We start from the raw sequence: 21,384 nt of genomic DNA, 5'->3' as shown, positions 1-21,384 counted from the left end.
TTTATGTATTTTACTGCCTTGTCACAATCATCATCCAACACAAACTTAGCATCCTTTTTCATCAGTTTCCTCAAAGGATCTGTGACACTTGCAAAGTTTCTAACAAATCTATTGTAATACTCGCACAATCCCAAAAATGACCTTAACTCATCCTTGTTTTTTAGATCAGGTGACTCCCTGATGGCTTCCATGGCATCCTTCTTTGGTTTATACCCTTTGCCATTTACAGTATGTCCTAAATATTCTACCTCATCTACTCCAATTTGACACTTGCTCTGTTCAACTTTCAAACCCACATCTTCTAATCTTTTCAACATTTTCTTTAACCTGTTATCATGTTGCTCTCTTCCTTTACCAAATACAATAATATCATCTTGATATACAACAATTCCTTTTACTCCTTTGAGGACATGCATCATTACCCTCTGAAATACAGCCGCCGCTGAGGCTAAACCAAATGGCATACGTTTGTACCTATATAAACCATGTGGCGTAATAAAAGCTGTAATGTCTCTGCAATCTTCAGTAAGTGCAATTTGATGATATGCTTTCGAGAGATCTAGTGTTGAAAATACATCTGCATCACCAATACAGTTCAACATCTCAGAAATAATCGGAATTGGAAATATATTGATTATTATGTTCTTATTGACGTCTCTTAAGTCCACGCAAATCCTGGGTTTGCCATTCTTCTTCAACGCCACCACGATGGGACTCACCCACTCCGAAGATTCAATTTTCTCTATGATCCCTTCTGATTCCAACAATGTCAACTCTTGTTCAACCTTGTCAGCAATGGCAAATGGAACCGGTCTTGACTTCGTGTGTCTAACCGGTACAGCTCCTTTCTTCAAACAAATTCTGTGTGCAAAATCCTTTAATAAACCTAACTCTGATTTGACTTTATTCTTTTCCACTGATACACCAATTCTTTGTTGTTGTTGACTACTATTGACCAACAGAATCTGTTCTTCCATACATGGGTCTAACCTGATTCTCAAACCAGCTTGATCTCTCCATCCTATGATGTCGATGCCTTTTTCTGCTACATAAACTTTGACTTGGGCTCGTCTGTCTTTAAATTGTACGATACTCGGAAACCACCCAATTATTTTTATCCTTGACCCCTCAAATCCTCCCGGATTTTTTATGTCTGATGATTTCAATTCGCTTCCCAGACCACGTGCCACAAGGTTCTGCCATGTCTTCTTGGTGATTATTGTCCAAGGTGAACAACTATCCACCTTCACCCTGAGCTTCCAGTTATCTAGAATCACCTCGCAACTCGGGCACTTAAATTCCCCTTCTGGAGGTTCCTGTGTGAAAAATACCCTTTCTTCGTCTGATTCTTCCTCTTCGTCTACGATGACAGAAATTATTTTCTTTTTCTTACATACAACTGCAAAATGACCTTTTATACCACAATTTCCAGATTTCTGTCCTAGAGCAGGACACTGTTTTGCATTTGCGTAATGGCCAAATCTGCCACAGTTGTAGCATCTATTTCCATCCCTTGGTTGGTAATACTGATATCTATGATCATTTTGTGTGCGAGGTTCATTCTTAGCCCAAATCTTTCCATGAACTTTACTTGAACCTCCCCTGTATTCTGAATTCTTTGTTCTGTTGCTCTTGCCTGGAGCAGCTTCCGGCTTGTCTTTAGTTCGCAGTGCATTAACTTGGCTTTGCTCTTCCTGCTCCTGTACTATCTTTGTAGTGTTTCGTTGCATGCTCTGTACAGCTTCTTCTTTCTTGTCCTTCATTTCCTTAGAGCACAATTGACTGTGCTCCACCCGCTTGGCAATAGCTATAGTTTCAGGTAGTGATGGATTACCGATCATCCACAGCCTGTCTTGAACTATATTATCCTTTGAGTGAATTATGATTTGATCTCGTATTAATTCGTCCAGAGTGATGCCATTGCCAAATTGACAGGTTCTGGATAAAACCCTTAATTCTGAAACATATTCCTCGATACTTTCACTTTCTTTTTGCACCCTGGTGTAAAATGTATATCTATTTATGGCCACATTGGTTTCAGGCGCATAATATTTGTCCAATTGTCTTATGGCTCTGTCATGTTCATCGGCATCTCCAGCCTCATCTCTTGTCAATTCTGGAAGTTCCCTGAATTTCTTTTGACCCTCTAATCCAAGTGCATGCAACAATAATAGTTTCTTTTTTTTTGGATGTGAGTTCTTCTTGATCCACGGCTTGCATATAATTCAGCCAAAATTCTTTCCATTCTCACCAGACCACTGCTGGCTGACCTGGTGTCGGCAAAAAGCTTGCAGGAGGTTGAATACTGATACCCTGCATTGTGGTATCCTAACACAGTCTTATAATTTGCATATAGTATTATGCCTTCCTCTATGGTTGCGTATTTAAACAGAGAAAGGAAAAAAAAATTGTTTCTTTTTTTTTTTTTTTTCAAGACGAGGACGAGGATGAGGATGTATAATCCTCACCCTCCCCAGACTTCCTGGTCTTTGTCCAGCAGGCCCACGTGATCACGACCTATTGCAAGGTCCTTTTTTCTAACATGCGCGATGTGAGGAGTGTATCGTTACGAGTCTGTGGGGAAGTGAAGCAATAAGATTCACTTAAAACTCCATGTGGGGCCCGAGATCTTCAAACGAGCAGGCGCAGCGAATGCTCGGAGCTCCAAACAAACCACGCAGCCTCAGTGGTTGTTTGGCCTAGAGTATCTGCTCCAAACTGCAGCCCCCACCACCAAAAACAGCACAAACCAACGCCGTAATGCGTTGGTTCGGAGCATCCGCTCTCCTCCAGTCTCACGTATAAGCCGTGTGGCCTATAACAGCACAAGCCAGCCCAGTGCTGTGCCCAGGCTCGGAGCAGCCGCTCTCGTCTTCTTTGTGCAGCGTGGGTCACCAGGCGCCGGTGTCCTCGTCGCAAATTGAAGTATCTCTGGAGCCGGGATGACTTCTTTTAATAGTAAGTTTATTTTGTATATATAATGAACCGGCGCCCCGCACTGCGACCACCTCCTACGTGAACTTAAACAACTGACCTGGAACCCTGGCTGTTTCTAACCTAAACATTCCATGTTGGTCGCAGTGCAGGACTACCATTCTACCATAGAATGCTACAGATAGCTCGCAAGTTAAGCACTTCCCTTGTACATGGAGTCAGCCTGCACTCAACTAGTTTGAATCCGATGGCAGTGCCGGAACAGCTCTTCATCTTTCTGCGGTCGATAATTAGTACCATTATTTGGGTTAATATTAACATTTGTTATTTCAGTGCTTAGAAGTGTGAGGAATCTGGCATGTAACTATATATAAGAATGCAAAGTATTACAACAAGCTCACAATAACACGTACCCTTTGTGACGGTATCAGTAGATTTCAGCGCAGAAAATGTGCACAAAATTAGTTCATTGAATTCTTTTCATCGAATTCAAACGCAAATGTATGCAGGGGGTGGGTTAGGGTGATAATAAAAATCGGGGGTATAGGGATGCTGTGGGGGTCTCCCCCATCATACATTTGCAGTGAAATGTCATAAAAGAAAAAAGAATTCGATGAAATTGTCTTCGAGAAAAAGATCTCGATGGAATAACATCGATACCTTTGTGACTTTGCCCTGGAATCTCTTATTCGGTTACAGTCTTATGTAAGTGAGAATGATCACCAACTTTGGTTCACTTAGTGAAAATTGTTTTCAAAATCCCTGTCATTTCACAGACCGGATCTGATAGATTTTGACAAACTGCAGAAGTCCAATGCAAGACATAACCTGGAAAATGCCTTCGATGTTGCAGACAAGCGTCTCGGAATCACCCAACTCCTGGACCCAGAAGGTGAGTTGATTAACCAGCAAAGGCTGTCGAAGGATGCTCTTTCTTCCCAAGAAACAAAGCAGGGTCAACCCCCTTTATGTTTTACGGTTGGGGTCTGCAACACTGACTCTGTAGATGTTATGGATTACAACTCCCATCAGCTCTTGCCAACATAGTCAATGATGAGGGATCATGGGAGGTGTAGTCCAAAACATCTGAAGAGCTGCAGGTTTCAGACCCATGCCCTGAGAGAACCAAAGTGTAGAAATATGTAAATGATATCATTAAATGGGGCATGCTTGCTACTGAAATACTATCCAGCTTATACTTCAACCGTAAACCAGACTTTGTAGTATATATTTCCAAAAATACTTATATAACATTCTCTGTGACTGTTGGAACAGGTGCAGGAGGTACGCAATTAATTGCAGGATAGCAGCGGTATAAACTGCTGCTTTTCGACTTGCATTTCTACCTCTCAAACAGGGATAGAAATGATTTTGTTGTTGAGATTACATAGTGACCTGTCCTTTCATGGCCCGTCACTGTGAAACGCACTCCCAGCACCCACGTGTGTCATGGGAGCTTGTAATACATGTGCCGGGAGCACATTCACGTTATAAATGTATGCAAGGGGTCTGGACAGAGCATCATTTGAGCTGCAGGTCAACCCCCCCCAGAAATGTACATGTCACCTGTAAGGATAGTGAATGCAGTTCTTGGTGAACACTGCACCAAGTACTGAGCTATCTAATTGATGAAGCACAAGTCCATAAATAAACCATTATGTTGGCTTAGAAAGATAGTTATAATGGGCGTGGTATTATTTTACATACAAAATTCCCATTACTTCATACGTGCATGTTTATAAGTGCTGTTTCATTTCATTTGAACAAAAAGCTGGCAAATGTTTCATGCAATAAGTGCTTCCTCAAGGCTAAAAATTGTAGTTGCAGAACTCCATACTCATGAAGTCATGAGAAGCTTTCTGCCACAATGTATAGTGCTCACGAGTCTCAATTTCGAACCCTGATCAATATTATATTCATAATAACATACACTGTCACCATCTCTATGGCAGCTTTTTCATAAAAATGCCCTTGATTTACAGATGTATTCACTGAAAATCCAGACGAGAAATCCATTATCACCTACGTTGTGTCTTTCTACCATTATTTTTCCAAGATGAAGGCCCTGGCTGTCGAAGGGAAGCGAGTTGGCAAGGTAAGACATGGCCGCGTAGAGGAAGCTGTTTCGCTCGGAGGGATCCCTGTCCTGGAGTATGATTTCTCCATAGTTATAGTTATAAGATTTAACTAAGGTCTGCCATGGACTTGCCATTGGGCTACTATCACATTGTGGCTCAGGTCTCTACTTACAACTGGGGGTGACAAAAAGACTTGTGGTAATTACAAGTGCAACTAACTCAGCCCGGGCAGTCATCAGTGACACCAATGCATAAGCGTCTAGCTGTCTTCATTAAGGAGTCATGGACAAGGAAGCTCTGGGTGGCTTGAAATTATGTTTTTCTTTTTGAAAGTTTTCCAAGAGGGGTTTGTTCTTTCCTAAACCCTCAGCAAATGACATAATGACATTTCTAGCAATTGTGGGTGTTGTTGCATATCTACTAGCCACAAATAGATTTTCTAGAAGAAAGGAATAAACTGTGGGGCACCAAAATAGAAGGACAAAAACCCAGAACAAAAGTAGAACGACACAGAGCTCTGGTCGAAACAATTAAAAATGGAAAATACAATGTAGATTTACCAATATCCTGCATTTCTGTAAACTTAGTCCTACTTGGAACTGCTAAGTTACACATTAAAGACTGAACACATGCTCTTCACTGTATTAGAATGATTAGAACATAACGTGTTTCAGCCATACAGATACATTTTTGGCATTCATCCTGATCAAAAAACATAGTCCTCTGACCATTCCAAAGCCTTTGCTTATCAATTACAAAATAACTGTGAGAAGACACACCAGTCTACTTTAAAACATTAAAGCCGCTGTATATTAAACGCCCTCTCTTATTTCTAGAGATTGGTCACGTGAGAGAAAAGATTCTTTAAATGCACTATGCCTGTTCAATGAAACTGCCCTGCCATGGCAGAATATTTGAATGAATGCAAAGAATCTAGCTTCAGAGATCAGTGGCTTCAAGATGGTAAGGTTTTAAGGGGGCAGTCATTCTAATCGAAAAGAGTACTTACCAATCAATTCTGCATGTGTAAATCTGTATAGGTCAAATAATGTAATTGTGTATAGAATTATCTCTTGTCTATATTGGTTCAGGCGTGTTTTGCCTAGCAATGATATGGTTGGTCGCACTCAGCATAATCACTATAGTTTTTTACTGACGGTATCCATGTCTTGTGTCTACATTATGTGTCCAGTGGTTTCAATTGCCGCTTCTTTATAGGTGTTAATGGTTATACGAGAAATCAATAAGTCATTTTAATTATTTCATGGGACTTTAAATGAGAAAGCATAAATAAATAATGGCTGAAGTTCTTCCAGGGAGCAAGTTTCTGGTGTCTGAACAGTATCCAAGCTTAAAATCAAGTGGTCGATGATAGGTGAGCACTACCTGTCTGCCTGCATTGTGTGAGCATAGGGCGTGCAGTACAATATCTTTAAGAGTTTGTATCTAAGACCAACTAATAGAGAAATTGGTAGTTTAAAGCCCACTGACATATCACTCCCCATTTTTTCAAATGTTGTGTTGTTGGCCTTTACAGTTTGTACCAGAATTTAAGCCCCAGCGTAACATTCATCTTAATGATTCCAAAATGTTTATCAATATTCTGGCCGCAAGATATAGTAGCCAGTGAGAAACCTGCATTTCCCTAAATGATGTGTTTATGGTAGGTTGTGCAGAAGCTTTGACCCAGCAAAGAATCAAATTGTGATTTTACAAAGAGTGACTTGGAATAAATGTCTGGCACAGAGTTTTACTGACTTGCCCATGCAGGACTCTGGAGATAACTCTGTCCCAGTCGTATTAGCCTTCCAGAATCAGTGCAGTGTCAGCCGATCTTCTCATTACTCTATCTGTTATACCACCTCTAGTTGATAACTCAATTTGTTGCAGCACCAGTTGTAATCCTGGGGAGGTTGACTCTTTTTTGGACATACCTGATGCACGTAATATGAATCCCAACCATACAGTGTACACATAAAACTAATTGTCCTATTGTACACTTATTTGTGGCATTCAATGGTGAAAAACTATGTAAGCTCAGTGTAGTTGTTCCTGGTAAACTTTGTGGTTTACCGGGAAGCAAAACAGTGGAAGGTGGGAAGTAGGAACATGTGGAAGGTGAAGGAGTTATGATCTGGGTGGGGTGGGATGAACAAGGATAACACAGGTAAGAACCAGTGATGCAAGAATGGGCACAGAAATCATGGTCTAATTGGTGCCTGAGCATTTCAAGTGATCGAGCTTTGTTGCTTAACTTTCCTCTGGTTGCACTGGTAGAAGGCAGCACTTAAGTTAAGCAAACCAAAACTATGGGCCTCATTACAAGTCTGCCGGCCCGGAAATAAGGGTGCCGTTAGCAACATACCAGCACCACTTTCCAGACCGGCAAACTACAACTGTTCCTGTCATCATCGTTGCACGGGCAGGTCTGACCTGCCGGGGGCAATGGGCTCGGTAGGCACAATTGTTGCAGAAGCACCCGAACCGTTACTCGGTGCTTCTGGCTCCCCATTCCCGTTGAGTCATATGGGACGATATGGGCGAGTCTATTTGTTTGTTTGCATTAGCAAAATATCTGAAGACAATGTTGACAGCACCAAATTTAATATTCATTAACTTCAACCATTCAATTTTGAACCTCTAGGAGGAAAGAGTTTATATTTTGATATGCAAATAGCTGGTATATCTCCTCCTGAAATAATGACCTGCCCTTTCTTCGTCAGGTGTTGGATCATGCTCTTGAGACAGAGAAGATGATTAACCAATACGGGAGGCTGTCTTCTGATTTGCTGAAATGGATCGAAAAAACCATCCTCCTCCTCGAAAGCCGGAAATTTGCGAACTCCTTGACGGGCGTGCAACAGCAGCTCCAATCGTTCAGCACATACCGGACAGTTGAAAAACCTCCCAAGTAAGTAGGACTTTGATTTGAGAGCATATGGCAAGTTTTGGGATGTACATATTAAAAATGCACAATTATGAATGATATCCTTATGCCTAAAAGGTGAATTTCAGCAAGCAGTAATTTTTGTTTGACTTAGAGCAAGGGGTGAGCGGCAACATAATTTATCATGCAGGGACTGACAACTAAGCAAAAAACTGCCTTGCTACCCAATGAGCGAATGGGCACTACTCATGCATTTAGTTGGATACAAGTGGCGTACACTACCACCAACTAAATATTATTGGGATACAGCATCTCACAGAGAAGTGCCTCAGTAGATAGCGGCATGGGGTCTCAAGCTGAGTGTCTTTCTAAGGTCACAGAACTTGAGTCACTTAATTCCTTACAATACAGTACAAAGGTGTGCACTTTTTAAAATTAAATTCTTGCAGTGTTCTTTCTCACTGCATGCGTTTTCTCTTTTTCTAGCTGTGCCCCCTTCTTTTATAGTTTTATCTTTTCTTTCATGACTCCATATTATTCTATCTGTAATCTTTCTCCATTCATTGTTCTCATTTTCTCTCCCTTTCAGTTCCTCTTTTCTTCCTCATACTGTTTTCCTGCATTTTCTCACCTAGCCCCTCATTTACCTTTGCGTGTATTTTTATTCCATTATCTTTGTTTTTCATAAGTTTGCTTTTATCTTCTTGTTTGCCCCTTTTTTCTTTGTACACTTTCTCCCTGCTTTTTCTTTCTGCATAAGTTGATCAAACCCCCTTACCTGCCCCTTCCCGCGGAGCCTCCTCTTTTGAAACAACACAGCATTCAGCCTGGAGCAATATCTCTCACCATCAATCAGTCAGAGACAGGCCCAGGAAGTGCTGTGACATCGCTATACGGCTACATAAAGCTATTACAGCTCTACATTTGTTTTTTTTAATACAAACAAGTTATGATTTCATCGCTCCCTTCAAATACGCCAATGAACTGCAGGTGTTGATAAGGAGATTGTATGCATTATAGTTACATAGAAATGTTTGTTTAGGCCTATACAAGTGAACATTTCTATTTGATTAAATGTATCATTAGCGAAGACACATCTTCAACGGCTACTTAACTTTACTTAACTTTATTAATTTATATCTTTATATCGCGCACCACTGACTCGGGGGCTTAAGGGTGTCAAAACAGGGCACAAACAAAGACAATACAGTCAGAACACAAAGTTTAGCAATGATTGGGGTGGCCATGACCGGATATTGGGGTGACCTTGACCAGATCTTCAGCCTTTGCTACAAGAACAACTCCACGTCAAGGTAGGGAACACGCAACTACTAACTGTAAGTCATACAGCTGTTTTCCTATCTTTAGTTGAACATCCCTGCTATGATAGTTGGAAATGGAAACACCACCGAAAAGCCTTTCAAAGACCTAGGTATTAAGAGGCTCGAGGCGTGAAATGTTCTCTTTGGAGAATCCATTGTTCTCTTCCAGGCCTGACATCATCAAACAAAGATAAAGGGACTTAACACTCTAATTCTGGAACCCTGATGGTATGTGACATCACACACACTGAATGGAAAGAGAATGTGCCAGGCCATTTGGTAATCTACATACAGTGCTATACTAGTCACTTCTCGGTGAGGAGGTGCTTCCTCTCAAGCCGTGAGGATTGGATCCCGGCGAGTAGATTCGGGATGAGAGTAGGAAAGGCCAGTGTGATCCCTAGTCGCCCCCGGACATTGGTTAAGTCTGCTGGATCTACTGAATGATGTTCCTTTGGCTTTCACTAAGTGTCCTGAGACATACATGCCAACAGTCAACCACACTTGCTCCTTGGTTTTTTCTTATAGTTCTGCATGTTACACACAGGATTATGAGTCCAGGATCTGAAAAGTAACAGACTGGACACACCTTCCAGTTCACATGTGTGGCATGTTGGCATGTATGCTGTGATTCTCCTGGATGTCAAACTATTTCTACAGGACCAGAATCAGTCTGTGCATTCTTAAAACAATCTGATCCCTTTTTTTTAACCTGTGTTGCCTTTAGAAGACATTGTTACCATGTAGTGTGATCTTATCCAGGGAAAGTTGGCGAGGTGCATCTCTAACCAGGATGGTACAGCCGGATTCTAGTCTGGTATTAAGCACGGAAAACATTTGAAATCCCTCCTGGTTGATCATTACTGATTGCCTCCTCTGACAAGATCTGTAACACCTAAGCTGATATATAGAAATACCTGCCTTGAATGGCTATATCATTATAATTGTTGTTTTATAACGAACTTAATACCAAAGAGGTTTCTAAGCATGGACCCAGGATCTGTGCCTGTGTTGTTCTGCGTCGCCTTGCTTCCAAGACGAACACGTTGCCACTGAGCTGTACTACCCATGCAAGTACCAGAACCTCAGACTGCAACATTACAACAAAGCTTTTTGTAAAAGGGGGAAAGATGAAGTAACAATGTAAACTTTTGAAGATACAACAGATTTTGGTCATACGGTAACAACTTTATTTCCTGGAACTAACGGGGTGTCCACTGGTGCCAGATAGAGAAAAATACCGGCTAAACGAATGGCGGTATTCTGGATGGCAGAGTGCTAGAAAACTGAGCAAAAAAGGCTGACTAACGAAGCTTGCTGGCCTTATGCTCTGCCTTTCATAATCTTGGTTACCCAGCCTCAAAACTTTATTATCCAGTATTTCATTATCCGGAACAATACAAGTAACTTCAATGGCAGGTGGCGGTTCTTAGAGTGTTCCAATTCATGTGGTGCCGGATATCAGAGCCTCTAATGTAGATTGGTTGGGAAATCAAAATTGGTCCAGGGACACAACATTGCCTCTCAGAGTTAATGATTCCCATGTAATGTCGATATAGCAGAGACTCTTAACATTATTAGTAATGTTAAGTGCCTCCTCTCTGTCTAAACCCAACATGAACCAAACTGATATGGGCCGGCCCTTGATTTAACTGCAGCCCCTTTGATGAAGGTCGTGCTGGCCTAGATACAGGGCCATGCAATCTCCAGAGGACTAGGTGGGAAGAGAAGAAGAGAGTGGAGGGGTCGTTGGCAGCATCCCTGTTTCGCAAGCTGCTACCCATGCTGGGTAAAATTTGCTTAACATAAATACTCTCTTCCTTGAGCTTCCTAATGTAATGTAATATGACATTTGTGTAGCACCTATTCCCATCGGTATGGACTTAAAGTACTACAGGTGAACGCCCTCCGGGGACCGAAGTCTGTAGTATGGGAGATTTGTCAGAGGAGTATAGAATGCGTGTGTGCATTGTAGCCTATACAAAGGCATGTAGGGGTGGCAAGTCCCTGCAAGCACCCCATGTCAAGCTGGCTTGTGGATGGGTGTTGTGAGGTTGTCGGGAGATTATGCGAGTCCAGGAGACTGATTATGTGTCCAGCTGGACTGAATTTCTGTTGTGCGACTTAGCTGCATTGCAATGGCAGAGGTGTTGTGCAACGTGTCTTCAAGTAGCATATGAATGGAGATGAGAGCAGGTAGTGGCCGTAACTACGGCTATCTTCGCTTGACATGGAATGTGAACCATCAGGATGAAGGGGGGGAAATTCAGGTCTTGAGGGCCTTCCAAAGGCAAGCTGATGCTCTAATCAGCTGGTGTTAAGGGAAATCGCCTTCCATATTCTGGGTGCTTGGATAGAAAAGGAGGATCCCCCTATTCTGGTCGGTTTGAAGGAAGATCGAAACTCCATAAGCTTTGGTCCTTCTGATGGTGGTGCTTTGCTTTTGTTTGCTCCTTGCATAATCGTTTCTCATAGACTTTAGTGTGCAGGCCCCTTCACAGACAGAATTTGAATCCCAACCCAAGGAAGAAGGAACTGGTCTTCGCCAGGGAGAAAAAATCGACAGGAAGGAAAGCTATCCAGCTACTTCCTGGTATACCGCCCCAACGACCTTAAAACCAACAGATTAAGCCCTAGCCCGTATTACTTCTAGCTGTTCTGTACACCTCCCACCCTAGATAACCTTTCATTTAAACTTATGTGCTGCTCCTGGAATATACAGGCCTTGAAGGCATGGAACAATGAGAAGGTTCTATCTCCCTGGCCACAGGCATTGCAACTGGCGGGACACAAAGCAACCTTCCAGACTCTGTGCATGAGATTGCATTCAAACCTCATGATAGCAAAGTACACACCATAAGAAACTTAATCCCACAAGTGATGATACCAGGTCCCGCAGGGAAAAGAATGAGTGTGGGGCCCCAGACTTTGAGAGGTAATAACATTCATTGTTGGTAGAAGAAATTTCATAATGAAATGGAAGGGTTTTAATTTTGTTTTATGATATTGATAAAGGTGACAAATTATCATAAGCCAAACACCTACATAAATAAATTATTGGTTTCATTTGAGAAATTGTCAGCCAATGACCAAACAATGCAAAACACATCATGCATGTGTAGATCTGTAATACAGGTCTTTGAGGGTGTGGAAGAGGAACATACAAACAAGTTACCAGGAGCCGGGGGTCTGATTGTTGAGATGGCCTGTACGAGGTCTGCGATCTTGGGCACAGTCACAGGAAATATACAAGATCAGCTGAACAGCTGATGAGACCAGTTCAAGTTCAGAGAGCCAATCTGTCACTCACCGGATGCCTACTCCCGGAGGAACTCAAGACGGCCCGGACCTGATTTGATTGTAGAACCCCGGTTAGACCTAAACCGGGGTCTCCTCTCTGTTGAGGGAATAAACTCTTTTCAATGATATGCCCCCCCACCGTTAGGTAACAGTCAAGGAGGCCGATCACTTAAAAGAGCGGATAGCACACCCGCTAAGATCACCAACTGCAAAAGAAAAGTAACACTGTTTAGTTGTATAATAATAGTACAGAGGAATTAGATCTTTATGAAGGTATAGATATACCTGAACTATGGTGATGATTATTTTCTGACAACCCCTACCCCGATACCTAAAAGGAAGAACAACCCTGTAACTAGCAGATCACTAGAGGATGACGGGCATTCTTTGAGATAAAGAAAAAGGAATGTAGAGAAGGGAAGTTCTTACCAGTGGAATTAATTAAGAAGTCACTAATAAGTCCAACAACGAATAGGATAAAATAAAAAAATGGGAAGATTGGTAGAGGGACTATCCCGACGAAACGAGGGACGCACTGGAGTCGGGATGGTGCACGATGATGCAAAGCGTCCCGGAGTGCACTTGTATTGAACGTCTTCCTCGAGAAATAGAAGGAGTGTCCACGGAATCCTCAAGCAGGGGATGTAGCAGTCTTCTCACAAGGCAGGGTGCGGGGAGTAGGTAACGTGCAACTGGTAATTGTAACAAAAGCAAATACTGTGCAGTCTGGCAACTTTAAAGTAGAAAATGAAAGATCAAGAAATACTTGCGGTAATCATTCAGGGCAGTCCGCTAGGCGTGCAGGGATCCGGTACACAGATGAATGAACCAGGACAAAGGGCAGTTCGATGCAGTCCGTTTAAACGTGCAGGGGTCTGGTACACAAATGGATGAACCAGAACAAAGGGAAGTTCGATGCAGTCCGTTTAAACGTGCAGGGTCTGGTACACAAATGGATGAACCAGAACAAAGGGCAGTTCGAGGCAGTCCGGTTAAATGTGCAGGGGTCTGCTACACAGAAGAATGAACCAAAACAAAGGGCAGTTTGAGGCAGTCCGTTTAAACGTGCAGGGGTCTGGTACACAGAAGAATGAACCAAAACAAAGGGCAGTTCGAGGCAGTCCGTTTAAACGTGCAGGGGTCTGGTACACAAGCAGTAAGGTCAAGCCAAAGGAAATCTGAAAGGCAGTCCGTTAGGAGAAAATAAGGTCGGAACCAGAAGTAGGCAACTTCAGTAACAAAGTGGGAACAACTTCAATAGGAAGCAGCGTTCGGCTCGTCTTGCCGTGCAATGAAGGATTCAGAAGGAGGCTCCGGTTTCCCATTGGTGGCATCCAGGAATGGAGCGGGAATGCTGGGACATGTAGTCCTTTTAGTATTGCAGCCAGTAACAGCCGCAGAAATAGCCCGTTTCCACGGGAGCCTCCACTGCCTATAGAATGGTGCTGAAAAGCGCCAGATTCTATTTCCTAGGTGAAAACCAGGTCCAACAGATGGATTACGCCGTGTCTGGCGGGTTAACCCTTTTAATCCTCGGGATACCGCAGAGCCCTGAACCGTAACACAATCCCCATGCGCAAAGCATACAGGCACACTGCTGAGTGCAGGTGGACAGTTATAGGCCTGTGCAGGTACAAATAATCCCACTGTCCTACACAGGATGTGTGTTACAGTGGATAGAGTCAGAGCAGGAAGTAGGTGGTGATTTGCAGCTGCAAGGAGGCAAAAGTAGAGAAATAGATACATGGAGAGCAAAAAGAAAAAGAGGATAAGTGGAGAGGTGGAGGAGTAAACAGAGGAAGAGGGAGAATAGGAGAAGAGATTGCACGTAGGACGGCGGAAAGATCTGGAAAGAGTGGCACAGAGGGGAAGGGGGAAGGAAGTGACATCATAAGAGTGTAGGAATTTGGGAAAGGGCCCTTGCAGCAGTGAGAAGAGGAGGGGCTGGAAAGCGCCATAATAGGAGTATAGGAGATTGGAAAAGAGTGTTTGAAGCAGAGTGTGGAGGAGGAGGGAGAAGAGTAATGGTAAGATTGGAGGAGGCTGGAGAAAAGCCATTTGAGCAGAAAGAGGAGGCGGAGGCAGGAACTAAGAGAACACAATCTGAGGAGGTTGGAAAGGAGGAAATCAAGAGGATGAAGGAAGAGGAGAGGAGTCAAACAGAAATAGAGAATGTACAAGAAAATAAACATGTGGAGAGGAGGAAGGAGGTGAAGAGAGAAAATGAGGCCGAAGTATTGGGAAGAAGCTGGAAGCCCAGAGGGAGGTTGAAGAGACCATGAACATTACAGGGTTTTGAGGAGGGGAACTGGAGAAGACAGGACTTTGGAGAAGATTGCAAAGAGCAGTGGAGGCCAGGAGATGGAGGATGTGCCCACTCACTGAGAAGAAGCTGTCTCCTTAACCCGCTACTCAAGATAATCCGTCACTTAAGAATATGTGCCAGACCGGGCTTGATCAGGCATTGGAAACATGGAGCAACAAGAAAGTCCCAACGTTGTCCGCTAGTGTTGTAACCAAGGGGACACAAACCAACCTTAATGACTCTGAGCAGGAGATTGCCTGTGAACCTCATGTCAGTAAAGTAGCAACCTGCATCGGAAATGCAAGCTTGCAAGGGAGGATGATGGTGGGTCCTGCAGGGAAAGGATCAAGCCAAGGCCTGCCTGAACCCTCAGAGAAAATAGCATTTGCGCTGTGTGCGCACGCAATCTTGAAGAAAGGTTGTTCATGGGTGTGGAAGGGGATAATGCCGGAAAGGTATCAGGAGCTGCGGGCCTAGAAAAGGTTGGAAAGGAACTCTTGAAGAACACAAAGGAGGAGGCAGGAAGGAAGAGACACTTAAGACTTACGGTTAAACCTCTTGGTATTCATTTTGATGCTACTCTCTCCATGAGCGCTCATACTAACCATATTCTCAGGTCTGCCAATTTCTATGCTATGCTTTGAGGATAGTTGCACCTGCTTCTTTCAGAAGATCTGTATATGGGTGCTCCTGGTTAGGTGATCCTGCACCTCCAAACTTTATAATAATGCAGCTGCCCGCATTGGCAGCGTGGCCTCTAGAAGGGCACACATTTCCTCCATTCTGCAGCACCCTAATTTGCTTCCTGTTAGAACAAAGGGTGCATTGAAAACCCTTAACATCACTCGAAAGGGCTTATAAGATAACACATCCTGTTATCTTAAACAGCATTTTCAGGCCTGCTCCTCTTACCTTACTGCAAGGGCCTGGAACTGTCTTCCGGAACACAGGTGCAGGATTACAGACCTATTAACTTTTAGGAAGATCAATCCCCTCATGTTCTAGATACCCACTGCTATTACTGCCTCTCATCTATTGCTTTGGACATAGACAGTTCTTAGAAACCTTAAATGATCGAAGCACATAAAGATGTCTTACCAGAAAATAAATAGCAAAGAGAAAAGAGAGAGAGAGCTCATGCGAGGAATCACCCAGAGAGAAGGAAGGAGGTTACGAGAGGGGAGGAGGGAGAAAGAGGGAACAGGGGCTGGAAAAACAGAGGGGAGGACTAAGACTCAATTGTTGTCTGTCGAGAAGGAAATAGGAGAAGATGTAACTACGGGAGTTAAAGGTAAAAACAAGGGATTCAAGAAGTGCGAGGAAGTGCCCAAGCCAAGCAGCAATCAACGTGGAGGGTGCCTACCATCCTAGTGTTTGCAGAGACGGTGACAGAGTCTGCCAACAGTACCACGAGAAATGTGCCTTGCCATCCCCACGCTTGGAGAGATCTGGTGCAACATCCTATAAGCTTAGAACTTTGACCTATGACTCAACGATCCCTCAAGTCCTAACTGGTCGAACTTTCCATCCAAGAAAGTAACACCCTTGCCAGAGCAACAAAGGTCAAGCAATCAGCCAAGCCAAGAAAAAAGGGCCTGGTACTTGCATCCTCAAAGATTCTGCGTGGCTTTTAGTTGACCACCAGGCAGCAGAGCCATAGGCAAGAGACGGGCAAGCTAATGGACTACGCTCCTCAAGCAAGCTGGAACATCTGACCCTTGTTTTCCTTGAATATCCCACATCCTTAATTCCAGTCCAACCAAAAACCTGTGGCACATTTTGTTTGTAAAATAAACCACTTTGAACATTCATTTCTGGATGTTGATTTCTCTGTTGATTCCCCAAGCTGTGACACTGTGGACACCATACACTCTTGGCCAGTTTCCCATGTATTCATATGCAAACATGACCTAATCACTATGAGTAAACCATATGTGTTAATGTACACAAAAATAACAAATTGTACAGACAACAGGGGCGTCAAAAGAAATCTGAGGGACTTTGTCATCAAGGGAAAACTGGACCCAAAGGAGATGCTACAGAAACACGAAGCCAAGGTCCCAAAATAATTATTGCAGAAATGAAAAAAAGTGTGTGCTGTAAAAAATTTGAATTTCTATACATGTCTCCATATAAACATTACTTTAATTTGCTAGCAAAAAGAGACATGGAAGTGGGACCCAAAACCCAGCTCATCAGATTGACTGACAACATTAAGAAACCTCTTATTTGCTAAAGGAAGGTGTCCAATTTCTAAATTAAGAGATAACCAATTAAATGGCACATCGTTGGAGTTGCTACACAAGATGGTAGGCAATTTCCTAAAAGATGAGTGGAACCCTTTGTTTGAAATCATGCACCAAATTGTTACTATCTTGACTGAGTTATTTGTGTGGACGTTGGTGATGGTGTTCTTTAGCGTTTCTGCACAGACAACATGTAAACATAGCCATTATCCATAAGGCAGAGAGCATCATCTGCCAGCAGGAGGGTCGCTATCGTTGTGCTGCAGTGGACAGCACATGGTTAGCACCACAGGATTTTGTTCTGCTCTAAGACTAAAAAAAGGAAACAGAGTGGTAATTGGATAGAATATTTGGATCCAACCTGCTCTCTTCAGTCGTAATTAACCAATATTTCAATAGGGAAATACCTTGTTTAAAGTGTTGCTTACTGTGTGCAGCCAATATGGACGGAAAGGGCATTGGACAGTTCCTCCTTTAGCTAAGTGTCGAATAGACAATGACTTTGCCCCTTTTTTTCTTTTCTTCGATTATTGCGTCATCTACAGTTGCAGACCTATAAAGTACAGCAAGCATAGTTCTTGTAGCTAACGCCCAACTCTCTTTTTACAGTGCAGTCTGAAATTTCTTGAAACGCTACTGCAGGAAGTTATGAAAACTGGCTCAATTTATCATTTCATTAAACAAACACAAATAATTGTAGTACTAGCAGTCATAACCATGAAGAGTCTTCCCTGTCGGCTGTGCCCAGCAACCTGTCTGTAAATTCAACTTGTCTCTCTGACATCCGTACATACAGGGGGTAACCCCCTACCGCCCTATTCCGAGGTCCCTTAGCGAGTCCCACCAGGAACGGCTGGTCTGACCAGCCGTTCTTAGCGGGACCCGTTAAGGGACCTTGGAGCTAATAACGGGCCCGCAATTTGCGGGCCCGTTATTAGCGCCTTCCCCATTCCCATTGAGCCCTATGGGGGCTCGAATGGGAATGGGGAATGGTATTTGGCATGGGGATTTACCGGGTCTGCATAGGTTGGAATGTCCCGGTAAGTCCCCATTCCGCCTACCCAGACCCGAGTTTGGAGGCAGCCTGGCTACCTCCAAACTCGGAATGACCCCCACAGTGTTAATGGTTTCCAATTTTTATTAAATTGTTTATATATGTTTAGGTTCCCACAGACCTCTTTCTCCAATATCATTCTTTTATAATGTTCTTTTTCCACTTCTTTGTGGATGATATTTCAATAAATGTGCAACTTACTTTTGGCAGCAGAAATCATGGTAAATACAAAGCACTTATGATCCTCCTTCTCTGTTGCATCAAGCCTACACTTAATTCAGAATGTATGATGCTTAACCTCCGTTTGCAGTATTTCTGTGATCTCGCAGCAGATCAACCGATATTTTGTCCTACTAAAAGTAGGCTGAAAATATATGTTCCAGGGCTCCTTTCCCCTTTACATTTTAGGTCCAAGCAGGGAGAAGAAAATAGATACTTTTTCAGATTAAATGTAGCTTTTTATTCCGAAAAGAGTGTGCTGTCCTTGACCATGATGCTATCCTAGAGCTACGCATATATTTTAGGGATGCCTCCCATACATTGTTATCATTGAGTCCCCTCGCTGGTGTTTCCAACCATTCTTCAACCAAAATGTTGTTGTCATTTGTTCTAACAGCTCTTACTCGTTGTTAAAATATGATACTACCAATCCCATATATGTTGACTCAAGCCCTTCCTTAGATTTAAACAATTTCTGTACATATAACATTGAACAGAAACTGCCATTGACACAGGCCAGAGGATCAACAAATGACTTAAGACCCCAAATAGGTCCCAAACACAATCTTTTTTTACTCAAAAGAAAGGGGTTGGAGCAATAATATAGATAGAAACAAAACAAGGTTTAATTTTCATGAAACACATCGCGGTCCGAGGAGAAGAGGTGAAAGGAATAATCAAAGAAACCACAAATCTCTAATAGGGTCATGCTCCTAAGTTTAAGTGCCCTAGTCTGTGACAAATCATAGTCAAAATGATAAGGTTGCCCTGAAGAAACCGTACAAAGTCGCACACAGTAACTTTAAGTTCCGAGGTACTGCAACCTTTCTGTAGTGGTTGCTGGTGATCGCTGGCCCTCCTGGCCTGTGGTAGCTTGGCATTGAAATTACAGGTGATTTCTTCCCTGTCTGCCTTGGGTACATTTTCAGGCTGGTGACATTATTCTTTGATCAAGAGCCCACTGCATGCTCCAGCCTTCCAAGAGCCTGCTACAGGCCCTGACCTGCTACAGGCTCTGACCTCTCAGGGGGTAGTGTGAGGGGTCAGAAATGCGAGACAGACACATAGGTACAGTTTTCTCAGTTGCCAGTTTATTAAATAAAAAGGGGTGAGATAAACGCTGATCTTTCCATAACCTACTAAAGATGGACCTGCCTGGCAAACTAAGACTAAAGGAAAATGGCCTAGTGTCCAACAAGTATCTAACTCTCACACTGATACAAAATAATACAAGAAATGTCTGGCTGTTTTTAGTTCCACAAAATAGTATTTCAATTCAAACTCAAAGGCGTTAGAAACGACTCCTTGTGACCAGGGTTGAACTCCCTTCCTCTTGATCAAGTCTGGAATAGCTTGAGCAATGTTCAGTTCCAATAAAGTTCTGTGCAATAACAACGTTCCATTCAACATATCACACAAAGTATTTTCCTTTCACTGGCTCCTTCCACTTGGCAAGAAACATCTCTTTCACAAAGGGCTGGTTACAAATCAGAACAGCTGTTGTTCACCACAGTCTCCTGCTAGACAAAGCAAAGGTCTCTCCCTCAAAACACAAGTTCATCAATCAAGGCAATTGTTCTCTTCACAGAGGCCACGTAATTATAAGCTCATCACATATCTTCTTCAAAAGAAACTCTTTTTTTCAGGATAGTATAGCAATGCAACAGTTCATGTAGAAAGGTGATAAAATTACCCAGTTCTTTCCAACACATCTTTTCACCATGACCATAGTACATCACATTATCTTCTACTTTCCTGGTCCAATCGCCTGGCAGGACTAACTACTATTGGTCCCTTTTCTGGTGTACTCGCCTGCCAGGATAGAAAACTCCTACAACTGCTATTGCGTTCAGTGGTATTGTTTCTTCCAAGATTCTCCACACCAGTATCCCATGTGAGGAGGTTTGAACAATAACTGCTTCTCATTAAAGTCTCTTGACACTTAACATTATGGGTTACAACTCCCCCCAGATGTGGATTTCATAAAAGTGAAATTGTACCCTTGTTGTCTCTGTTTCATTCTTTTATAGCATCTTGGCTGTTTGCACTGTAGGCTACAAGCTTCTCTCCATTGGCATCTCATATAAGGAAAGTTGTGCTCCTGTAGCCTTTGAATAAATCTTTGTCAACCTCTTGGCTGCTGGCAATGCAGGTTACAATTATCCCCAATTGGTATCCCTTATCAGAGAAGTTGCACCCTGTCTGCCTTATTTCATTTGTTCGGTATTCAAAATGGCTAGTTTTACTTAACAGACTTTTACTGAGATCACTGGTATCTCAGGCCAAACCACTGTCTTCCTCAGCGTCTCCCTTGGGCGTGCAGGTGCTGCAAGGGGTATTTTCGGATCTGCCTCCACGGCTGCCAGCTTCGGTCTGACTGTCGCGGTTGGCGCAGTCCTTCAGGTGAGCTCTACCAGCTCTGTGAGACCTCCGGCTCTGCTTCTTTGCCGGAGCAGGTCACAGCATGGTGGGAGCTCTTTTTCCCACAGTGTGGCTTTCCCCCAAACTGCTTCCAGCTGCGCTCGCTCTGCACAGTCATGTGACTTCTCCTGCATAGGCCTCAGGTGGTCTTTCGTTCGCCTCAACACCATCTCCCACATTTAAACTTGCTGCTGCCTCTGCTCCTGCCACTGCTACTGCTTCTGCCTCTTCCTCTTCTATCACCTGAAACCCATTCTGGCATTTAAATGTCCTGCTCAGGTGCTACACACCATAACAACTAGACTGCTCATGAATCTTCATGGAACCTGTAACCTTCTTCAACTCGGAGTCCCTCTTCCTCGTCTCAGTACTACGGGCATTATGGGTTCTGAAGTTCATATTGTTGATGGTCTTCTTACATTTAGCTTTCTTAAATCATTGTGTGGTTTTATAGTTGTCAATTTATCGCACCTTGAAACACTTGTGTATAGGCACGTTATAAATGCCATATCATATGTCATATCATATCATATCATGGGAGGTTGTAAAAAAGAGTTGGTGATTTACCCTTGAGTTCATGACCTCTATATAAGGTGGGATCATAATAGTTATAGGTTG

At 43.0% G+C, this 21,384-nt stretch overlaps 1 protein-coding gene across 2 annotated transcripts in view; it reads left to right on the top strand.

The window, feature by feature from the left end:
• SPTB (spectrin beta, erythrocytic) overlaps nucleotides 1-21,384 on the top strand; it is a 524,484-nt gene that overhangs the window by 220,104 nt on the left and 282,996 nt on the right. For both annotated transcript variants that reach the window (XM_069638664.1, XM_069638665.1), the window contains 3 exons: nucleotides 3,711-3,826; nucleotides 4,917-5,029; nucleotides 7,736-7,923. In XM_069638664.1, the coding sequence (XP_069494765.1) occupies nucleotides 3,711-3,826; nucleotides 4,917-5,029; nucleotides 7,736-7,923 (417 nt within the window). The remainder of the gene's footprint in view (nucleotides 1-3,710; nucleotides 3,827-4,916; nucleotides 5,030-7,735; nucleotides 7,924-21,384) is intronic.

This window comes from Ambystoma mexicanum, chromosome 14, assembly GCF_040938575.1.
Source record: "Ambystoma mexicanum isolate Mex_15411 chromosome 14, UKY_AmexF1_1, whole genome shotgun sequence".
Taxonomy (NCBI): Eukaryota; Metazoa; Chordata; class Amphibia; order Caudata; family Ambystomatidae; genus Ambystoma; species Ambystoma mexicanum.
The sequence above is the reverse complement of the archived record's forward strand: the minus strand, read 5'-3'. Positions and strand labels throughout refer to the sequence as shown.